Source organism: Mesoplodon mirus (assembly GCF_964341445.2).
Source record: "Mesoplodon mirus genome assembly, chromosome: 7".
NCBI classification, from domain to species: domain Eukaryota; kingdom Metazoa; phylum Chordata; class Mammalia; order Artiodactyla; family Ziphiidae; genus Mesoplodon; species Mesoplodon mirus.
The window spans coordinates 92,958,697-92,973,525 of record NC_138983.1 but is presented as its reverse complement, the minus strand read 5'-3'; the positions used below and the strand labels follow the sequence as shown (position 1 = coordinate 92,973,525).

Genomic DNA, 14,829 nt, shown 5'->3' with positions numbered 1-14,829 from the left:
ACTCCCAAGTGAAGATGTTAACAGGGTGAAAGGAGTTACTACAGATCACACGGGCTTAGGCAGATATCAGCTCTCTTTCTATGTTGCTCTAGCAATAGAGGCCATCACTGTCATCAGCCGTGCTGGGTTGGGATACAGCAGTGTGGACAGGGAGTTTTGTGCAAGGCTCAACCCCTGCTCCCCGCCCATCAGCCCTCGGCTCCCGTGCCCTCTCAGAAAGAGACTGCTCAGGTCTGCCCCACTCCCACCCCTACTCTGCACAGACACGTCCCACCCGCTACCCCACAGGGGCATCACTCTGCCCCAAACAGCACAAGTTAGTAGAGCTAATAACTACTCTCCTTCTTGCTATTCAGAATCCAAAAGGCTCATTAAAATTCCCCTGGTCGCCAAGCCCTGGGTTAGGTCAGATTTTGTATCAGAGATAAGTGAGCCGGACTGGCCGAAGCAGCCTACCTGCCTGAACGGGAACGGAACATCAGAGAGGCCTGCCTTTCTTTTCACACCACGACTGAACAAGCCACCAAAGAGCCCGCAGTGTGAGCGGGGCCAACGCAAACACCCTGCTGGAACACCCAGCCCAGTCCGCCACGTGGAGGGGGCTGGGCTCTGAGACCCGCCCCCCATCCCCAGCCAGTGTGTCCCCCACCCAAGGAGCAGCAGCCGGCGGATCCTGATCCGGGGCACCCACAAGGATGCTCACCTCGTAGCCAAGCCGGGAGGCCTGCTGTAGGAGGGTCTCGCCTGCGTTCTTATTGACAATAAGTCTCCGCGCTTCCGGTGGCATCGGGTGGGACTGGGTGGTCTCTGGAGGGGAGCTTGAGCATGTCAGCTGCGAGACCTGGGAAGATGGTAACAATTGCTGCAAACGGTCCAAGGGCTTCTGGTCCTGCTTGGCCGGCGAAAGATCATAGTCGGAACTGGGCTCAGGCCGCTCCTGAGTGGAGGAAAGCACTTTTCCTCCTCTCTGTCTGAGGGAGGCGGGGCGCGAGGAAGGGGCTGCATTTTTACTCGCTGGAAACTTCACCACCACCCAGGAGACAGGTCCCCTAGGAAGGGGCAGTGACATTTTTGGGGGAGGGGTTCAGGAAAAGGAAAGCTTTGTCCCCAGAAGCAGAGAAGTAGGCAGGCGGGATGTGCCTGCACAGGCCCGGGGGGCGGGGGAGAGCCAGGGGCAAGAGGTACCTTGCCATCCGCATTGTCCACGTAGGAGTCCCCTGGCAGCGACAAGCCCCGCCTGGGCTCCTGAGGAATCAAATGCTTGGTTTTGCACGGTCGCTTCGCGGATGGTTTCTCGCTGTTGTCGGTGTATTTCTGCGGCAGGGGCGAAGGCTGCCGATCCATTTCTCCGTCCATGCACAGCACATCTGTCAGGGGGAGAAGCAGCGGGCGTTACACAGTTGTAGCCGGTGAGGAAAGAAAAGCCCATTGTTAGCACTGATCATTGGAGCAGATTCAGTTTTTAAAGATATACCAATTATGTTTTCAAAGCACTAATATTTTAATTATCCCACATTCAACCGGCAAATAGGCTAACCCACGAAACGCCAAATGGCAAGTCGCTTCAAAGGGCCGCAAGACAGGGCAGAAGCCAGCCCTTCGTGCGCTCCCGTCCCCACCCGTGGGGGGCCTGGGTGCTCGGGACAGGGCGACTGGGGACAGCCTGAGGCTGGAATGAGGGCACTGACAAGCGCCCGGGGTCACCCAAGACTTCCCTTCCTGCCCAGCTGCGGGCTGGGTGATGAGGAGCAGCCCAGGAAGTCGAGCTCCCGCCTCACTGTCCATTCCATAAGGAAGTGTGCAGGCTGAAAGGACCTCATGAAGAAAACTCCCCGCTCGCCACACGCTACTCTTGTCAACTTGGATGGCGCTCAGGTCCCCTCCAGGGCCGCTTCCCACAGAGGGCGGGTGATCCACCCTCCAGGAGCGCCCCCCGCCCCGTGCGTACCTTGTTCATTGTCACTGCATTTAAGGGACTCCTCCAACCAGCTTCTGTTGCTTTTGGCCTCTGCCCTTTTCCTGCCAGGTTTCTCTTCGGAGATACTATTGCCCTGGGGGGTGACCGCAGGCTGGACCGCCTGAGTCACTTCCGTCCTGCCCTGCCGGCCAGGTTTGCTCTCTGCTCCCGCCGTTCTCTAAGGTGCAGCAAGCGGCGCTGCTTTCTGGGATGGAGCCCTGTTAATTCAATGCACACCTCAGGTTGGTCAGCTCACTATAATGTGGCTCTTCTAAATGGTTAGAGGAACTGTTTGTCATTTCCCTCTCAGGCCAGTCAGCTAATGGAGAAATAACTACAAATTAATGAAGAAGCCCCCCGGGGCGGGGAACAAACTGTCGTACACATCACTAACAGGAGTGGGGGAGGGGAGGGGTGTGGTCACTGTGTTGGCTGGAACTTGTCACCAAGTCTCGGGAGGGGGCCTATTTGCCTTTGGCCACCTTTGGGCTCCAGCCCTGGCACCTGGCTTTGGGGGGGTGGGGGGTGGCATGGGGGTGGGGGGTGGGGAGGTGTGAGTGGCTCCCCCCAGGGATCCAGGGTGGGACTGGAACTTTCCACTGCTCCGCTCCAGGACTTCCGTAGGGTGCCCTGCGGGCCCGAAGCCAAACCAAGCCCACCTTTGGAGACCCGTCTCGGCTTGGCTTTCAGCAGAGAGTCCTCCGGGAGCACAGTGGTCTCAGTGTGGTTCCTATTGCCAGACACCTTGCGCTTTCTGTTCAGCCGGAGGGTGGGGCTGCGTGACGCGTCCGGGGCCGCCTGGTCGGCGGGGGACTCTCTGGGGGGCTCCGTGTCCATGTCCTCAGGAAGATCACTGTCTTCTGGGGCTTCAAAGCGGTCAGCTTTGCTTCCATCATAACACTCCCCTAGGGGAGGGGAGACAACCCGGAAAGGAGGGAACAAAGGTCACCAGGAGCAGGCAGGACCCCCATGCCCAAGGCAATCTGCTACCAACAGACGCACCCCCCTTTGGAGACCAGGGGCCTCACACGCCGGAAGCACAAAACCCTCAGAAAGACGTCCCAAAGGAAGGACAGCTGAACACAACCAGCAAAGAAAGCAGAAAATGAGGCGCGTAGCCCACTCACAATCCATCCTTCAAGGGTCGAGGTGAGGCATCTACACCATCCCTCTATAGGCATGTGAGATCACTCCCTAACTGCTTAACTCTCCAAGGTGGCTTACTGTTAAAGGGGGGGTGAGTGACCTCACAGTAAGAGCCAACCAATCAGGGCAGAGCTACAAATGACTATGGAAACAGCTGCTAGTCAACAAAAAAGGCTGATGTCATCAAGAGACCAAATAGCCCCCAACTGCCATCTACACAGACATAGCACCCATGTTCACTTGGGTCAGCAGGGGCGAGGGTGAAGAAAAAGGGTAGGGAAAGAATGGTGGGAGGCTGGGAAGCTGGGGAGACCAAGGCAAGAGGAGCCTGGCAAAGGGAAAGGAAAGGCTTCCTGGTGCACACACAAGGGTCAACGGCAATTTCAAAGAACTCAACCAGATTGCTACAAGTCCGTCTGTCCTCTTTCCACACCCGTGGGGGGAAAAGCATTTCACTGCCATCGAGGGGCTGCTCCTATTTCCTGTCTAGGAAGAAGGCCCTCAGTGACACCAGTCACCCACCTGGCACGTCTCCACGCCTTCCTTCCCAGGCAACAAGCATCTAAGGACATTTCAAAGACAAGACTCCAACCCCCTTCATGGGGGTGGGGTGGGGGGATGTGGCGGGCAGGGCTGAACTGCTCACACCCCAGCTCCGCCTGTGTTGCTCCTGCCCCCTCTGCTCAATCTAGCATCCACTTGGGGCTTTTCCTCCAATCACCCCAGCCTAACATCACTCCTCACTTTTTTTTTTTTTTTTTTTTTTTTTTTTTTTTTGCGGTATGTGGGCCTCTCACTGTTGTGGCCTCTCCCGTTGCGGAGCACAGGCTCCGGATGCGCAGGCCCAGCGGCCATGGCTCACGGGCCCAGCCGCTCCGCGGCATATGGGATCCTCCCAGACCGGGGCACGAACCCGTATCCCCTGCATCGGCAGGCGGACTCTCAACCACTGCGCCACCAGGGAGGCCCTCACTCCTCACTTTTGCTCTAGCCAAAGAAACAGTTCAACTGCTTTGCTAGTCACATTGTTTCTAACACACAAAGAATTCCATAATGATCACTGTGCTGTTAAAGAGTTCCCCGAAGATGACCCTGTGTCCATCACTGGCCGGGGGTGGGGGTGGGTGTATGAGTTTGGTATTTCGTTAACACCTGAGCTAAGCTCCCACAGCCCGTTTTTCTAGATGAAATCATGGACACACCCTTCACATGCTGCTCGCATTCCTCCTCTCCCTAGACCACTTCAAGTATCACTCCCACTTCTGCCCAGCCGGCTGGTCCCCTGATCAGCCTCTCTTGGGGGCATTCCCAGCATTTAATGGCAGCCAGTTGTGGGGATGAACCTCACCCTGGCCTGGGCTAGCCTGACCTGTGCTCTCAATGGTGGAACACACTTAGCTTTTCTCCAAGGGTATCCCAAGGTGGGGCAGATCCCCATCTACTCTTGCCGGAATGGTGGAATCACCCCAACCGCGAGGGTCTCCTGCCATGGCAGCAGGAGAAACCCCAAACTCCTGGCCTGTGCTTACGGGTGATGCAGCCCAGGCTACCGCAGGCCCGGTGAAGACGGCGTGCTGTAACTCTCACTCCGGCTGCTCTGTGACCCTCTTAAACACTCGGGCAGGAATGGCGCCGCTTTACAACTCGGCCCCCTTCACTTGTAAAGTGGGAATGTTACTGCTAGCCTCCCTCCAGGGGTGGGCTTCATAATCACGGGCCGGGCTCAGCACAGAGAAAGGCTGGAAAAATCCCTTTAACCAAAAGATGCCAAGACTTTCAGACCAGCCTGAATCTCAGGCCTGAAATGTAGGAAATTTTAAGAGGTGAGCCCTGCTGGTTACACCATTGGACTTCTCGGGTCCAATCTGGTCCAATCAGCCTTCCCTAAAAGCTCCGTGGGAGGGGATCCATGGAGGAATGGAAGGGCTACCTTAAGAACCCCCATGTCCAATTTGAAAGTTTCTTTTTCCAAACTAGGTCCATCCACCCTTCCCCCAACCCCGGAGCCTTTTAGGGCAAAGATCTCAAGTCCCCTCAGCTAAGGCCCCCCAAGACCTTACGCTAGTGTGACCTTACCCAGGCCAGTAATAACCCTGAAGGACACCCACCCCGACTGCCCAAGATGCCCATGGCCACCAGCTATGGGGTAGAGGCTCCGTGTCACTTGGAGCTTCTCAAAGACTGTTCTAACCACGACCCACAGGAGGATGACCCTTGAGGGCAAAGGAGATGGGGAGATAAATAGATACACGGGGATCCTAACCATCAGGCTTTGCCATCATTGCTACTTTTGGCCCTTCTAAAAGTGGGAAGCCATGTGCCCTTGGTCACCCAGTCTAAGCAAGATGTGAACGTGGTCCCTGCAGCATGGTCCTATGACTCACAGCACCTATATCCCAAATGCATTATGGTTGTACCACAGCATCACCTCACAGAAGCATCACCACAGCAACATTTACAAGTCACTGTGGCAGCAAAGCACCCTCACCACTGTTGAGCCATGCCCAGTGAGGCCTAAACAAGGTGAGAGGGTTCTGAGTCGCTGGAAGGCTCCCCAGGATTAAAATCCCCTTCTCTGTAGCTTAACTATAGCACCTCCAGTCAGGGCTAACCTTGTTCAAAGTTACACCCGCTACACAAGGGGTGCAGGGGGTCTCTGTTCCAAAGGAGTTTACAAACGTGCAGGTGCTCAGCTGGAAGAGAAGTTCCCTGAGCAAAGAAGTTTCATGAAGCCCCTCGACTGAGGCTTCCTCCAGCTCCTGGCCAGGCACTGCCACTGAGCAGGTCCTAGGCCTGTCCCAGCCAAGTGGTTGGCAAGGGAGATGGTTACTCCAAGGTTGAGAAGGAAGGGACCAATGCCTCCTTGCCCCGCCCCATCTTCAAATGCCACTGAGGGTTCCTAGTGATGAACTTCCAAGTCTGAGGAACCTCCCAACTCATTTGGTGAACTTCCAAAATAAAAATTTCACTCAGCCACCCATGTGATCATAAAGAATAAATGAGTATCTCGGCCACTGTGTTTTCAAGTTAATTCCTTTCTTTAAACAAGCCCCTAGCAACAAGATGCACCCGCACCAGGACAACCAGGGCCACGCAAACAGCACCCACCACCTTGGAAGCTCCTGGTCCCTCCATGGGTAGGGCCTGCCTCAGAAGGGGGAAGGCATCTTGAAGGCATCCTGGACCCTCTCTGTGACCCCTGCCCGCCCCAAATCCCCGCCCCAGCTCCCATGTGCTCACAGCTCGGCTCTCGGCCACACCGACACCCATGAGAAGGACCTGAGCCCATATCAGCTCAAGACATGATGGCCCGAGAACAAGAAGGCCCGTTCATATCCAGCTGAATGGAGTGAACACCTGCTGGGCCTTGGACGTGGAGGCCGCGGTAAGAACAGTGGCCCCTTCAGGTGACCTTTCCTGACCAGCTATTTACAAACCCCACGTCTCTACAAGACAGAGGGTGGGTGGGGAACCCACCTCCGTTGCCCCAACCTTTCAAACAGAGCCCCTCACCTTCCCCAACCCTACTCCTGCCCTGCCATGGTGGCGATTCATGGCTCACTGGGCCATGTCCCGGGTGCTCCAGGAAGAGACCCGTCGGTCGGTCTGAGATTGGAGACAGGCGGTGGGGGGAGGGGGCTTTCGGAATCATCTGGGGCTCAGGCCCTGCTCCCCATCAGCCACACCGAGTTCTCGTCTCCACGCTCAGCAGGAAAGACTGGGAAGGACGCACACAAACGTCTCTGGGAAGAAGGGCGGGTGAGGCCACTGAGACGTGAAGGGCAGCGGCCACCCTGGGTTTGGCCACGTTGCTGGAGAAAAGGGCGAGAAGACTCGAGGCCGGTTAACTGCCCGCTCCCTTCCTCCAGCCTCCCTCACCGTCCACCCACAACAGGCAGATCCCCTCCTCAGAAAAGTGCAGCCCCGTGAACTTGGCCTTGCCCACTTTTATCACATCTCTCTGAGAAACTTCCCCAAGAGCTGAGTTATGAGGCCACTCGGGAGGGTAAGGGCTGCGTGTCAGCTGTGAGCACAGGCAAGGAGGGAGGCCTGGACCCTCCGTTTTTCATTCCAATCCCGAGGGGGAGGAGCTCGGAATCGGCTACTCCAGGCACATCAAGAGCCCCATCCCTCGGGTAAGGCCGCCACTGACTAGCCCCAGAAATCCCCTTCTACGGGAGCCACGTAGGACAAACCGGTCCCGGTGTGGCTTACCCAGAACCCTGGCCACAGGCCTTTGTCTGACCCCAAAGATGAGCTGGGGGAGGGCAGTGCTCCAAGCAGCAGAGAGAGCACACGCTGTGGCTGACCACAATTTTCCCAAACTGCATCAGGCACCCACGACCCAAGCGTGCGGGCGAACGCTGACCCTACGACTGGGTCCAAGGGCCTGGGCCTCCCAAACGTGCCCACCACCCCCGACTGTCCTGTCTCAGGAGGATTTCACGCCCACCCTGTCCTCGACGTTCACCTAGGTGCCCTCACTCACCATCGCCGGTGAGGTTTCTGGGGTCCGGAGCAGGCTGCAGGCCACAGGCCACAAGCACGCACACTGAAGAAAGCGGGAGAAAGACCTCCACTTGCTGCCAACACATCTCATTAGCCCAGGAAGTCTCGAGGGCAAAGCCCGAAGTCAACCCCAGTGGGGGAGCAGCTGATGGGACCGCAGAGTGTGACTCGAGGCAAACACTAGCTTTCTCTCCAATTTGGCCTCCAAAACAGAATACACCCCGTCTGGTAGGAAGAACGCCCTCGTTGATCCCACGCCCTTGGAGCGTGCTGTCAACTCCTAATGACTGCAAACAAGCCTGCCACAGAAAATAATTATGCTCGTCTTTCTGGTGCCTTCATCAGCCCTCATCTCACTTTAATGAAACCTCTGCCTTTGGAGGGAGAATCCGAGTACTCTCCACTCCCTCCCACAGGAGACTGTCACTCTGGAGGGTCTGGCTCTGGCTGCAAGTGTCATTCCACTGGTACCAAAAACCCGTATCCGTACCTGCTCCAAAACAGAACACATACCTGCTATGCTGGAGGTCTTGCACCGCCATTCCTCTGCTCTACTGTATCAGACTATTACTAACTACAGGACTAGCATTGCTCCGGAAAAAGGAGATGCGTGCCAGGAAACAACATTTCATAGGTGCTTCACTCCTGGATGCCGCAACACTCAAAAGGACAACCAGCCTTGCAATCCACAGCTGGGAAGGGTGGCCAGAGCAGCCCGTTCTCCGAACAGCCAGCACCCAGACGCTGGGCCGTCGGAAGCGTATTGTTTCCTCTCACCTCCCTCGGCACTGGGAGCGGAACCGCCCCATTCCCACCGACGTGGTACCACACGCGAGCCGCCTGGGTTCACTTACATCTCTCACTGTCGTTCTGGTCGGCAATGGCCTCCTCCAGGGCGACCGACTTTGGCTTTTTGTCCTGACTTCCTTTCAGCCTTTCCCAGTCAGCGGGGCTGAATTTGCGCACCTCGGAGTCTTTGGTCGTGGGGTGGCCACCTTCTCGCACTTTCATCTCCAACTCGGAGAAGCGCATCACTGCACGCTACAAAGAGAACGGAGATGGTAAAAAGACACACCTTACCACCAAAGCTATTTCACTGCCCTTACCTTAAAGGAAAGTATCTTCAAAGAAAAGTTTGCCCAAAACCAACCACAATTTATGATACAACTGAGATATTTTAAAATTGAACGATAAAAACGTAAGTGTGTCTATGTGTAACTAGTCACACACTCTTTCTTCGTAAAGCCATATGTATGTAGAGATATATGTGGTGTGTATGTATAGCCATACATACACTGTGGCATAGAGACAGACATTCTCTTTCGAAGGTAAATAAAACAAAACAAAAACACAATGCAAAGAAAGCGAAACAAAAACACAACAGAAAACAAATGCACAGTGAATAAAGACGACCATGGCCCACAAACTTCCCTTTGTATATTTGGAAATGAAATTTAACTCAAAAGGTTTATGGAAGATTCTAGTAATAAAAATTTGAAGAACTGACCTCACAGTAAGCAGCAGGTAGACATAAAATACTGTCCTCTTGTAATCCTTCCATCTATGTCATTAAAATCGGCAGTCAATGGATCATTTAGATAACTTCATCCATTTTTATAAGCATAAACCAATTTTTTTCTTAACATTGCAGAACAATTTGGCTTTATTTGTCTTTTAATTAAAAGTAAAATATCTTAAGGAAATTCCTCTACAACATCTATCATTCACTAGCAAGTTAAATAATACTCTATCCCTTTAAGCAAGGTTTGTGTTTTTGTTTTGTTTGTTTTTTTGGTGGAAAAAAAAATTGCACGAATCTCACAGACATGCGGCCGCTACACACCTCCACCAAGTATCACGTAAGGCATTCTAAGCAGCGCTTTTAGGTATATTTGTTAATGTACAGTAACGGCAGAGAAATCAAAGCGATTGATAGGTAAATGTCTTTTAGACATCCTTCGCAATAATTAAAACTTCCGTTATCAGCATTCGAGTGGAGTTCGCTTAAAATCTACAGAATAACTTCAAGTATCCACTTACGTCCCCTTACTGGACACATTTCAAACATTTAAATTATCCTAAGCTTCATTAACCAAATCAGCCCGGTGTCCTGCCCTATCATACCCCCGGCCCCCTCCTCTTCACACATTACAAAAACCTGACAACTGGTCAGGCTCCTGAAATTCGGGTGAGGGGGGCTCACCTGCAATGCCCGCTGCTCCCGGCCGAGCTGACTGGAGTCTGCGTACAGTCCGGTAGCGACACACTTGAACCGGGCACCCACGTAACCAGCGGAGTTTGCGATTCTCTTTGCCAGCTTAGATGGCTTCGGTTTCAGAACTTTGCCATCGGTTGATCCTGCCTCGTCAGCTCCGTCTTTGGTGTAGGTGGGGGTGACGTCCACCACGCAAAATGGTTTGGGATCCTCTTGGGTTTTCCCGAAAGTGACCGCAGAGCTGTCGCTCCCCAGGGTCGGCTCCAGGAATGGAGTCGAGACCGGCGTCGCCAGGTTCTCCTTGTTGGTTACCGCTGGAACATTCTCCTTGCTTAAGCCGGAGACTGGCTGGCCCGGAGCCTGTTTGAAAGTATAGGCTTCATGGAAGTCACTGATGCGCCCCAACTCCTCTCTCAGGGCAATGAAATCCCGGTGTGGCTGTAGAGCCGGGTCAGGCGGGGGTTTGGTGGGCTCGGCACTCTGGCTGACACTCTCAGCTGTGAAGCCGGGTTTGGACACGTTAGTGTCGGTTTTCGCATCTGGCTCTTCCCGGAGGAGGTCTACATAGACAAGCTTGTCACTCTTGACGACGGTCTTCCCTTGATTTCAGCTGGGGCTGGGCTTTAGGTTCTATGTCCGCGGGGACTTCTGGATGTAACTTGGTGCTGCCGGCTTCCAGCATCTCAGAAAACCGATTCCAGAGGCTTGGGTCCTCGTAGCGGGTCCTCTCGTGGGACCGGTACCTCCTCTCCGGTTTCTCCTCTTTAGTGATCTCGATGGGCGTATGAGGTATCAACATGGGATGCACCATGCCCAACCCCAGCGCGTCCTGGTAGGTCACAAACTCCGGCCCGCCCGTGGGTAGCCCGTAGGGCAGTCCCGGCTTTGGGGCGAGGTGCCCAGGAAAGAGACTGCCATTGGGCAACACCGGGTGAGGGTAGACAGGGCCTTTGCCGTGTAAGGAGAGGGGACTTATGGCAATGCCCTCGGGCGCTGGGTAAGGCAGGTAACTCCTGGGGTAGGGGATTGGTGGGGACCTGAACGCCTCGTTTGGTGAGAGAAATACTGAGCTCGGCGGGAGGCCATTCTCATTCGCTTTGAAGCTCGGCTCTGGGTTGCTGGCTTTGGCGTCCTTGCTGCCAGTGCCGCCGCTGTGCTTGGCAGGTGTGGTCGAGGGCTGGCCCACGTGCTGGATGACGGATGGCGTGGTATCCACGGAGCTCCTGCTGGTCTCGCTGCCCTCGGCGGTGGCATTTGGGGCCGGCGACGCAGAGGCTGGGCGGCCGGCGCTCGACACCGACCCCGAAACGTTAGTGACCACGGCGTCGGCGGCACCCATGCGGGGACACGAAGAACTGCGCTGCTGCGGGATGGCCCAGTCCAAGGCCTTGTTTTTCAGCGGCAGGCCTTTGCCATTGTTCTCTTCGTTAGGACTTGGCCCGGGCACCACCCAGGACGAGGGAGCCGTGCTAATGATCTCAGATCTATAGATAGCACAGCCATTTCCTGGAGGAGACAGAGTTTCTTTCGGAATCTCACTTCCGGAGAGCACTAGGCCGCTTCCAGCTCTGCTGTGAACCAGGACGGTGGGAGCCACCTTTTTCATGTGGTCAGCTTTGGAAGCATCTACATCCACCACTTTACAGGACAAGTCTAGTGGCTTATCGGTGACGCCTTTGGTAACCGTCTGCTTCTCCAAGAGAGGAGGTGAGCTGCCATCTTTTCTGTCTTCACCTGCTGTTTTCCGGGTGTGCCCGGGAGCTGGCTGGGTGCTTTCGGCTCCTTCTGGAGCCTTTGGATACTTGCTGCTGCAGAGCCTGGCCGCGGGGAACTCGCTGCTGACCGTCATGTATGGCTTCGACAGGGTGACCGAGGGCGAGGTGGAGATCCTGGCACAGTGCTTATGGAACGCGGAGTAGGTGTCCGCAGCGGGCTGGGAGGGAAGGTGGACGCGGGGTGAAGGCCGAGGCGAGGGGGGCAACAGGAGAGCCGTGTCCCCCGGCAGGCCGCTGGTGACCGCCTTGGCAGAGGGCACCCTAGGCTGCTTACTGTTCTGGATGTGGGGATACGAGTGGGAATCGACCGGGTTCCCAGGACTGACGCCCATCTTCCAGGGCAGGCTTTTGTCTGCGCAGTGGACCAGAGGCGGGATGGCTGGTGAGGCCGAAGGCGTCGAGAGTCTCATGGGCGAGGCCAGGGATGATGGGATGTGGGGACTGATGTGGTGAGGTGGCGGCAGGTAGAGAAATTGCTCCCCATTGGTACAGACCGGAGAATACAGCGGCTGGGCCACGCCGTAGGACTGCTGAGGTAGCAAGGCCTTGTACGTGTTCAGGGAATACTTCTTTGGCGAGTCGAGGAAAGGGTAGATGGCTGGCGTGGCCCCCTCCATGTAGGGATTGACCCAGGGCAGCCGCAGGTAACTAGCACCATTGATGTTGAGCGGGCTCTGTTTGTCGCTGGCAGGTCTGTCCAAGCCCAGTGTTTCTGCCGTGGGGACAGCACTTTTTTGTATTCTGGGTGGCGTTTTGTATATATCACTGAAGCCATTTGGGGGTTTTCCAGAGACAGCGGAGGCCTCCACCGTCTCGGGTGTATTCGGTTTGAACTGCATCTCTGGGTTTCTTTCGGAAGAAAACCCCAGACCACCTATGGTTGTGGCAGCCTCCTGCCCTTTCTCTGAGCCCAGTCCACACGAGCTAGAATAGACGATGTTTCCGGGGACACGCAGCCCTTCCCGGATCAGGCCGGTGTGTGCGGTCCATGCTCAGCGCTGCCAGGCCATCGATCCGATGGGCCGTGGTCGCGTCCACCTTCGCAGAAGAAGAATATGGGTATTACCGAGGACATGCCTTCAAAGCAGCCCATCCCAAAGAGAAACCGCGGACTAGCTCAATAGGACATCAGCCTCAACATCTGAGCCGAAACGGTTAAAAACTAAAGGATTCACAAGGTCTTTGGCCCCCTCCCCGCTTATTCAGAAGCCTCCTCTGCCTGCCGCCTCACCTGTGTCCAACTAGTGTCCTCAAAGCACGGAAAACGTTGGCCCCTGTAGACTTGAGGCCCCTGCATTAATTTAGTCATCTATTAACTCTGGAAGATCCACCTTCTCAGCAGAAATTCTTTGCTGCAACTGAGGTGATACCAACTCCACTGCTCTCAGAACCACCCTCGTGGGGTACAGAACTCGGACTCACCCTCCCCAGGCCCCAGTCAGGTTAGGGCGGGGCGATGTGCACTGCGTTTTTCCCCCCGATGGAGCGGGGAGGCATTCTTTAACATAACAAAAACCAATCTTCAGGGGGACAGTAAGGAATGAAGGACTTGAGCTGTCTCATTTCTAAATCAATAAAGAGGCCACGGGTCAAACTGTAGTTGTGTCTTTTGACTTCCTCTCCCTGGTATCTGAAGACAGCTCTGTTTCATATTTTACTGGGAAGGGAAACCCTAAGGGTCTACTTGGAGGCTACACATTTATCCAGCTGGGAGCACTGATGTGGCACGTAGCTTATCGAAGAAAAGGCGGTACGTATCCCACCAGTCACCAGGGGACGAGGATGTAAATGGCGAGCACAGCCAAGAAAGCGAGCCAGGAAGAAATTGGGTGAGGCTTCGTCCTGCGGCCTAGGCTTTCTACTCAGCCCTGCCCTGAAACACCCCGCCCCGCCCCCAAAAGGCCCTTTAATGGTATGCAAATGAATGCACGATTGATTACAGATCACTGATACTCAGCACATCAACAGAAGCCATTAATCTCTTACCACGTTGTGATTCAAGGGGTTTTCTTCCCTTAGTTCCAGTACGGCCTTTGAAGTGCACCTTCGTTTACAGGAATTTTCCTATTTAGAAGGACACACCAACTTCATGAAAGCATTCCTCACTTAATCCATCTTTCATAGATTGCCCCAGAATAGACCAGTTTCTAATAACTCCGTTTTTCCAACTGCCCTTAAAAAAAAAAAATCCTCCCCAATGGCCCATATTGAAAGTTGTCCCCGAATGGTGATTCAACGGGACTGGGAAAAACAAAGGAAAGGCAGGGCAACAGGGATGTGAAATCACAGATGCTATGTCCTCGAGGTGGGTAAGGCAGAAATTCTGCACAACCACGTCACCCTCACAATTTTTCCTCCAGAGAGGCCGGGCAGGACAGTCCGGGCTCTGCTGTCCTAGCAGACCCTTATAAGCTCTACCTGAGGACAGGAATGAAGTAATACAATGTCCAAAGCCAAAGTGGGGACCTCAAGGCTGGAGTCTGCGAGCTGGCTACATCAATCACTTCTGTGTTACCGGTGAGGACAGGCTTTCAAAACTTTTCCCCAAACCAAGTTAGGTACCATGTCCTATGAAACTGGTTTCCATGGTGATAATGAAGCCATATTTGACTGCCTCTATCAAAATGATGGGGGGATAACACACTAATATCATACAAATGTCAGCTGCTCCAGGGGAAGCCGCACATCTGTGCCAGGCTGCTTGCGGCTGCCCCTGGAACTTGTTATCAGAGAGCATCGATAAAGAAAGTGCTTGGTGCCAACTTCCAAATCCCCAGGATAAAATCACTGACAAGCGGCAGAGAGAAGTTTCATCATTACCCGGAAGAGCAGCTTCAATTATCTACTGCTTAGCTGCCTCTACCCCGCACTCCAAAATTACTGATGAGGAAGCATAACAGAGCTGCCGGGTGACTGAAACCAGGAGCCAGTGGCCTCGCTTAACAGGTGGCGGAGGATGCAGAGAAACCCTGGGCTTCAATGGTGTGAAGGGTGGCTATCGTCCCATTTATTACTGAGCAAACTATTTGTTTTAAAAGCACATCGAAGGCCGATCCACCTGGGCCCACACTCCTGACATTTAGAGTTAAAGCAGCATATAGACTGGGATTAATTCTCCTTCGTAAATATGAAATAATAAATTAAGGACGAAAGTGCACTCAAAGGCCGCTTTAGGGGCTAACCTCTTAAAGGGCGGCAATGCTTCGCTGAGCCAGGTTGCCTGTTAA

The 14,829-nt window shown here is 54.4% G+C and overlaps 1 protein-coding gene across 1 annotated transcript in view; it reads right to left on the bottom strand.

Moving 5' to 3' along the window:
- LOC309808875 (BCL-6 corepressor-like) overlaps positions 1-14,829 on the bottom strand; it is a 35,879-nt gene that overhangs the window by 8,314 nt on the left and 12,736 nt on the right. Inside the window, 14 exon segments of the mRNA XM_082629450.1 lie at positions 704-967; positions 1,186-1,367; positions 1,949-2,116; positions 2,119-2,175; positions 2,617-2,862; positions 7,593-7,814; positions 8,467-8,653; positions 9,120-9,173; positions 9,816-10,433; positions 10,437-10,457; positions 10,459-12,582; positions 12,584-12,640; positions 13,589-13,644; positions 13,647-13,666. Coding sequence (XP_082485576.1) covers positions 704-967; positions 1,186-1,367; positions 1,949-2,116; positions 2,119-2,175; positions 2,617-2,862; positions 7,593-7,814; positions 8,467-8,653; positions 9,120-9,173; positions 9,816-10,433; positions 10,437-10,457; positions 10,459-12,582; positions 12,584-12,640; positions 13,589-13,644; positions 13,647-13,666 — 4,276 coding nt within the window.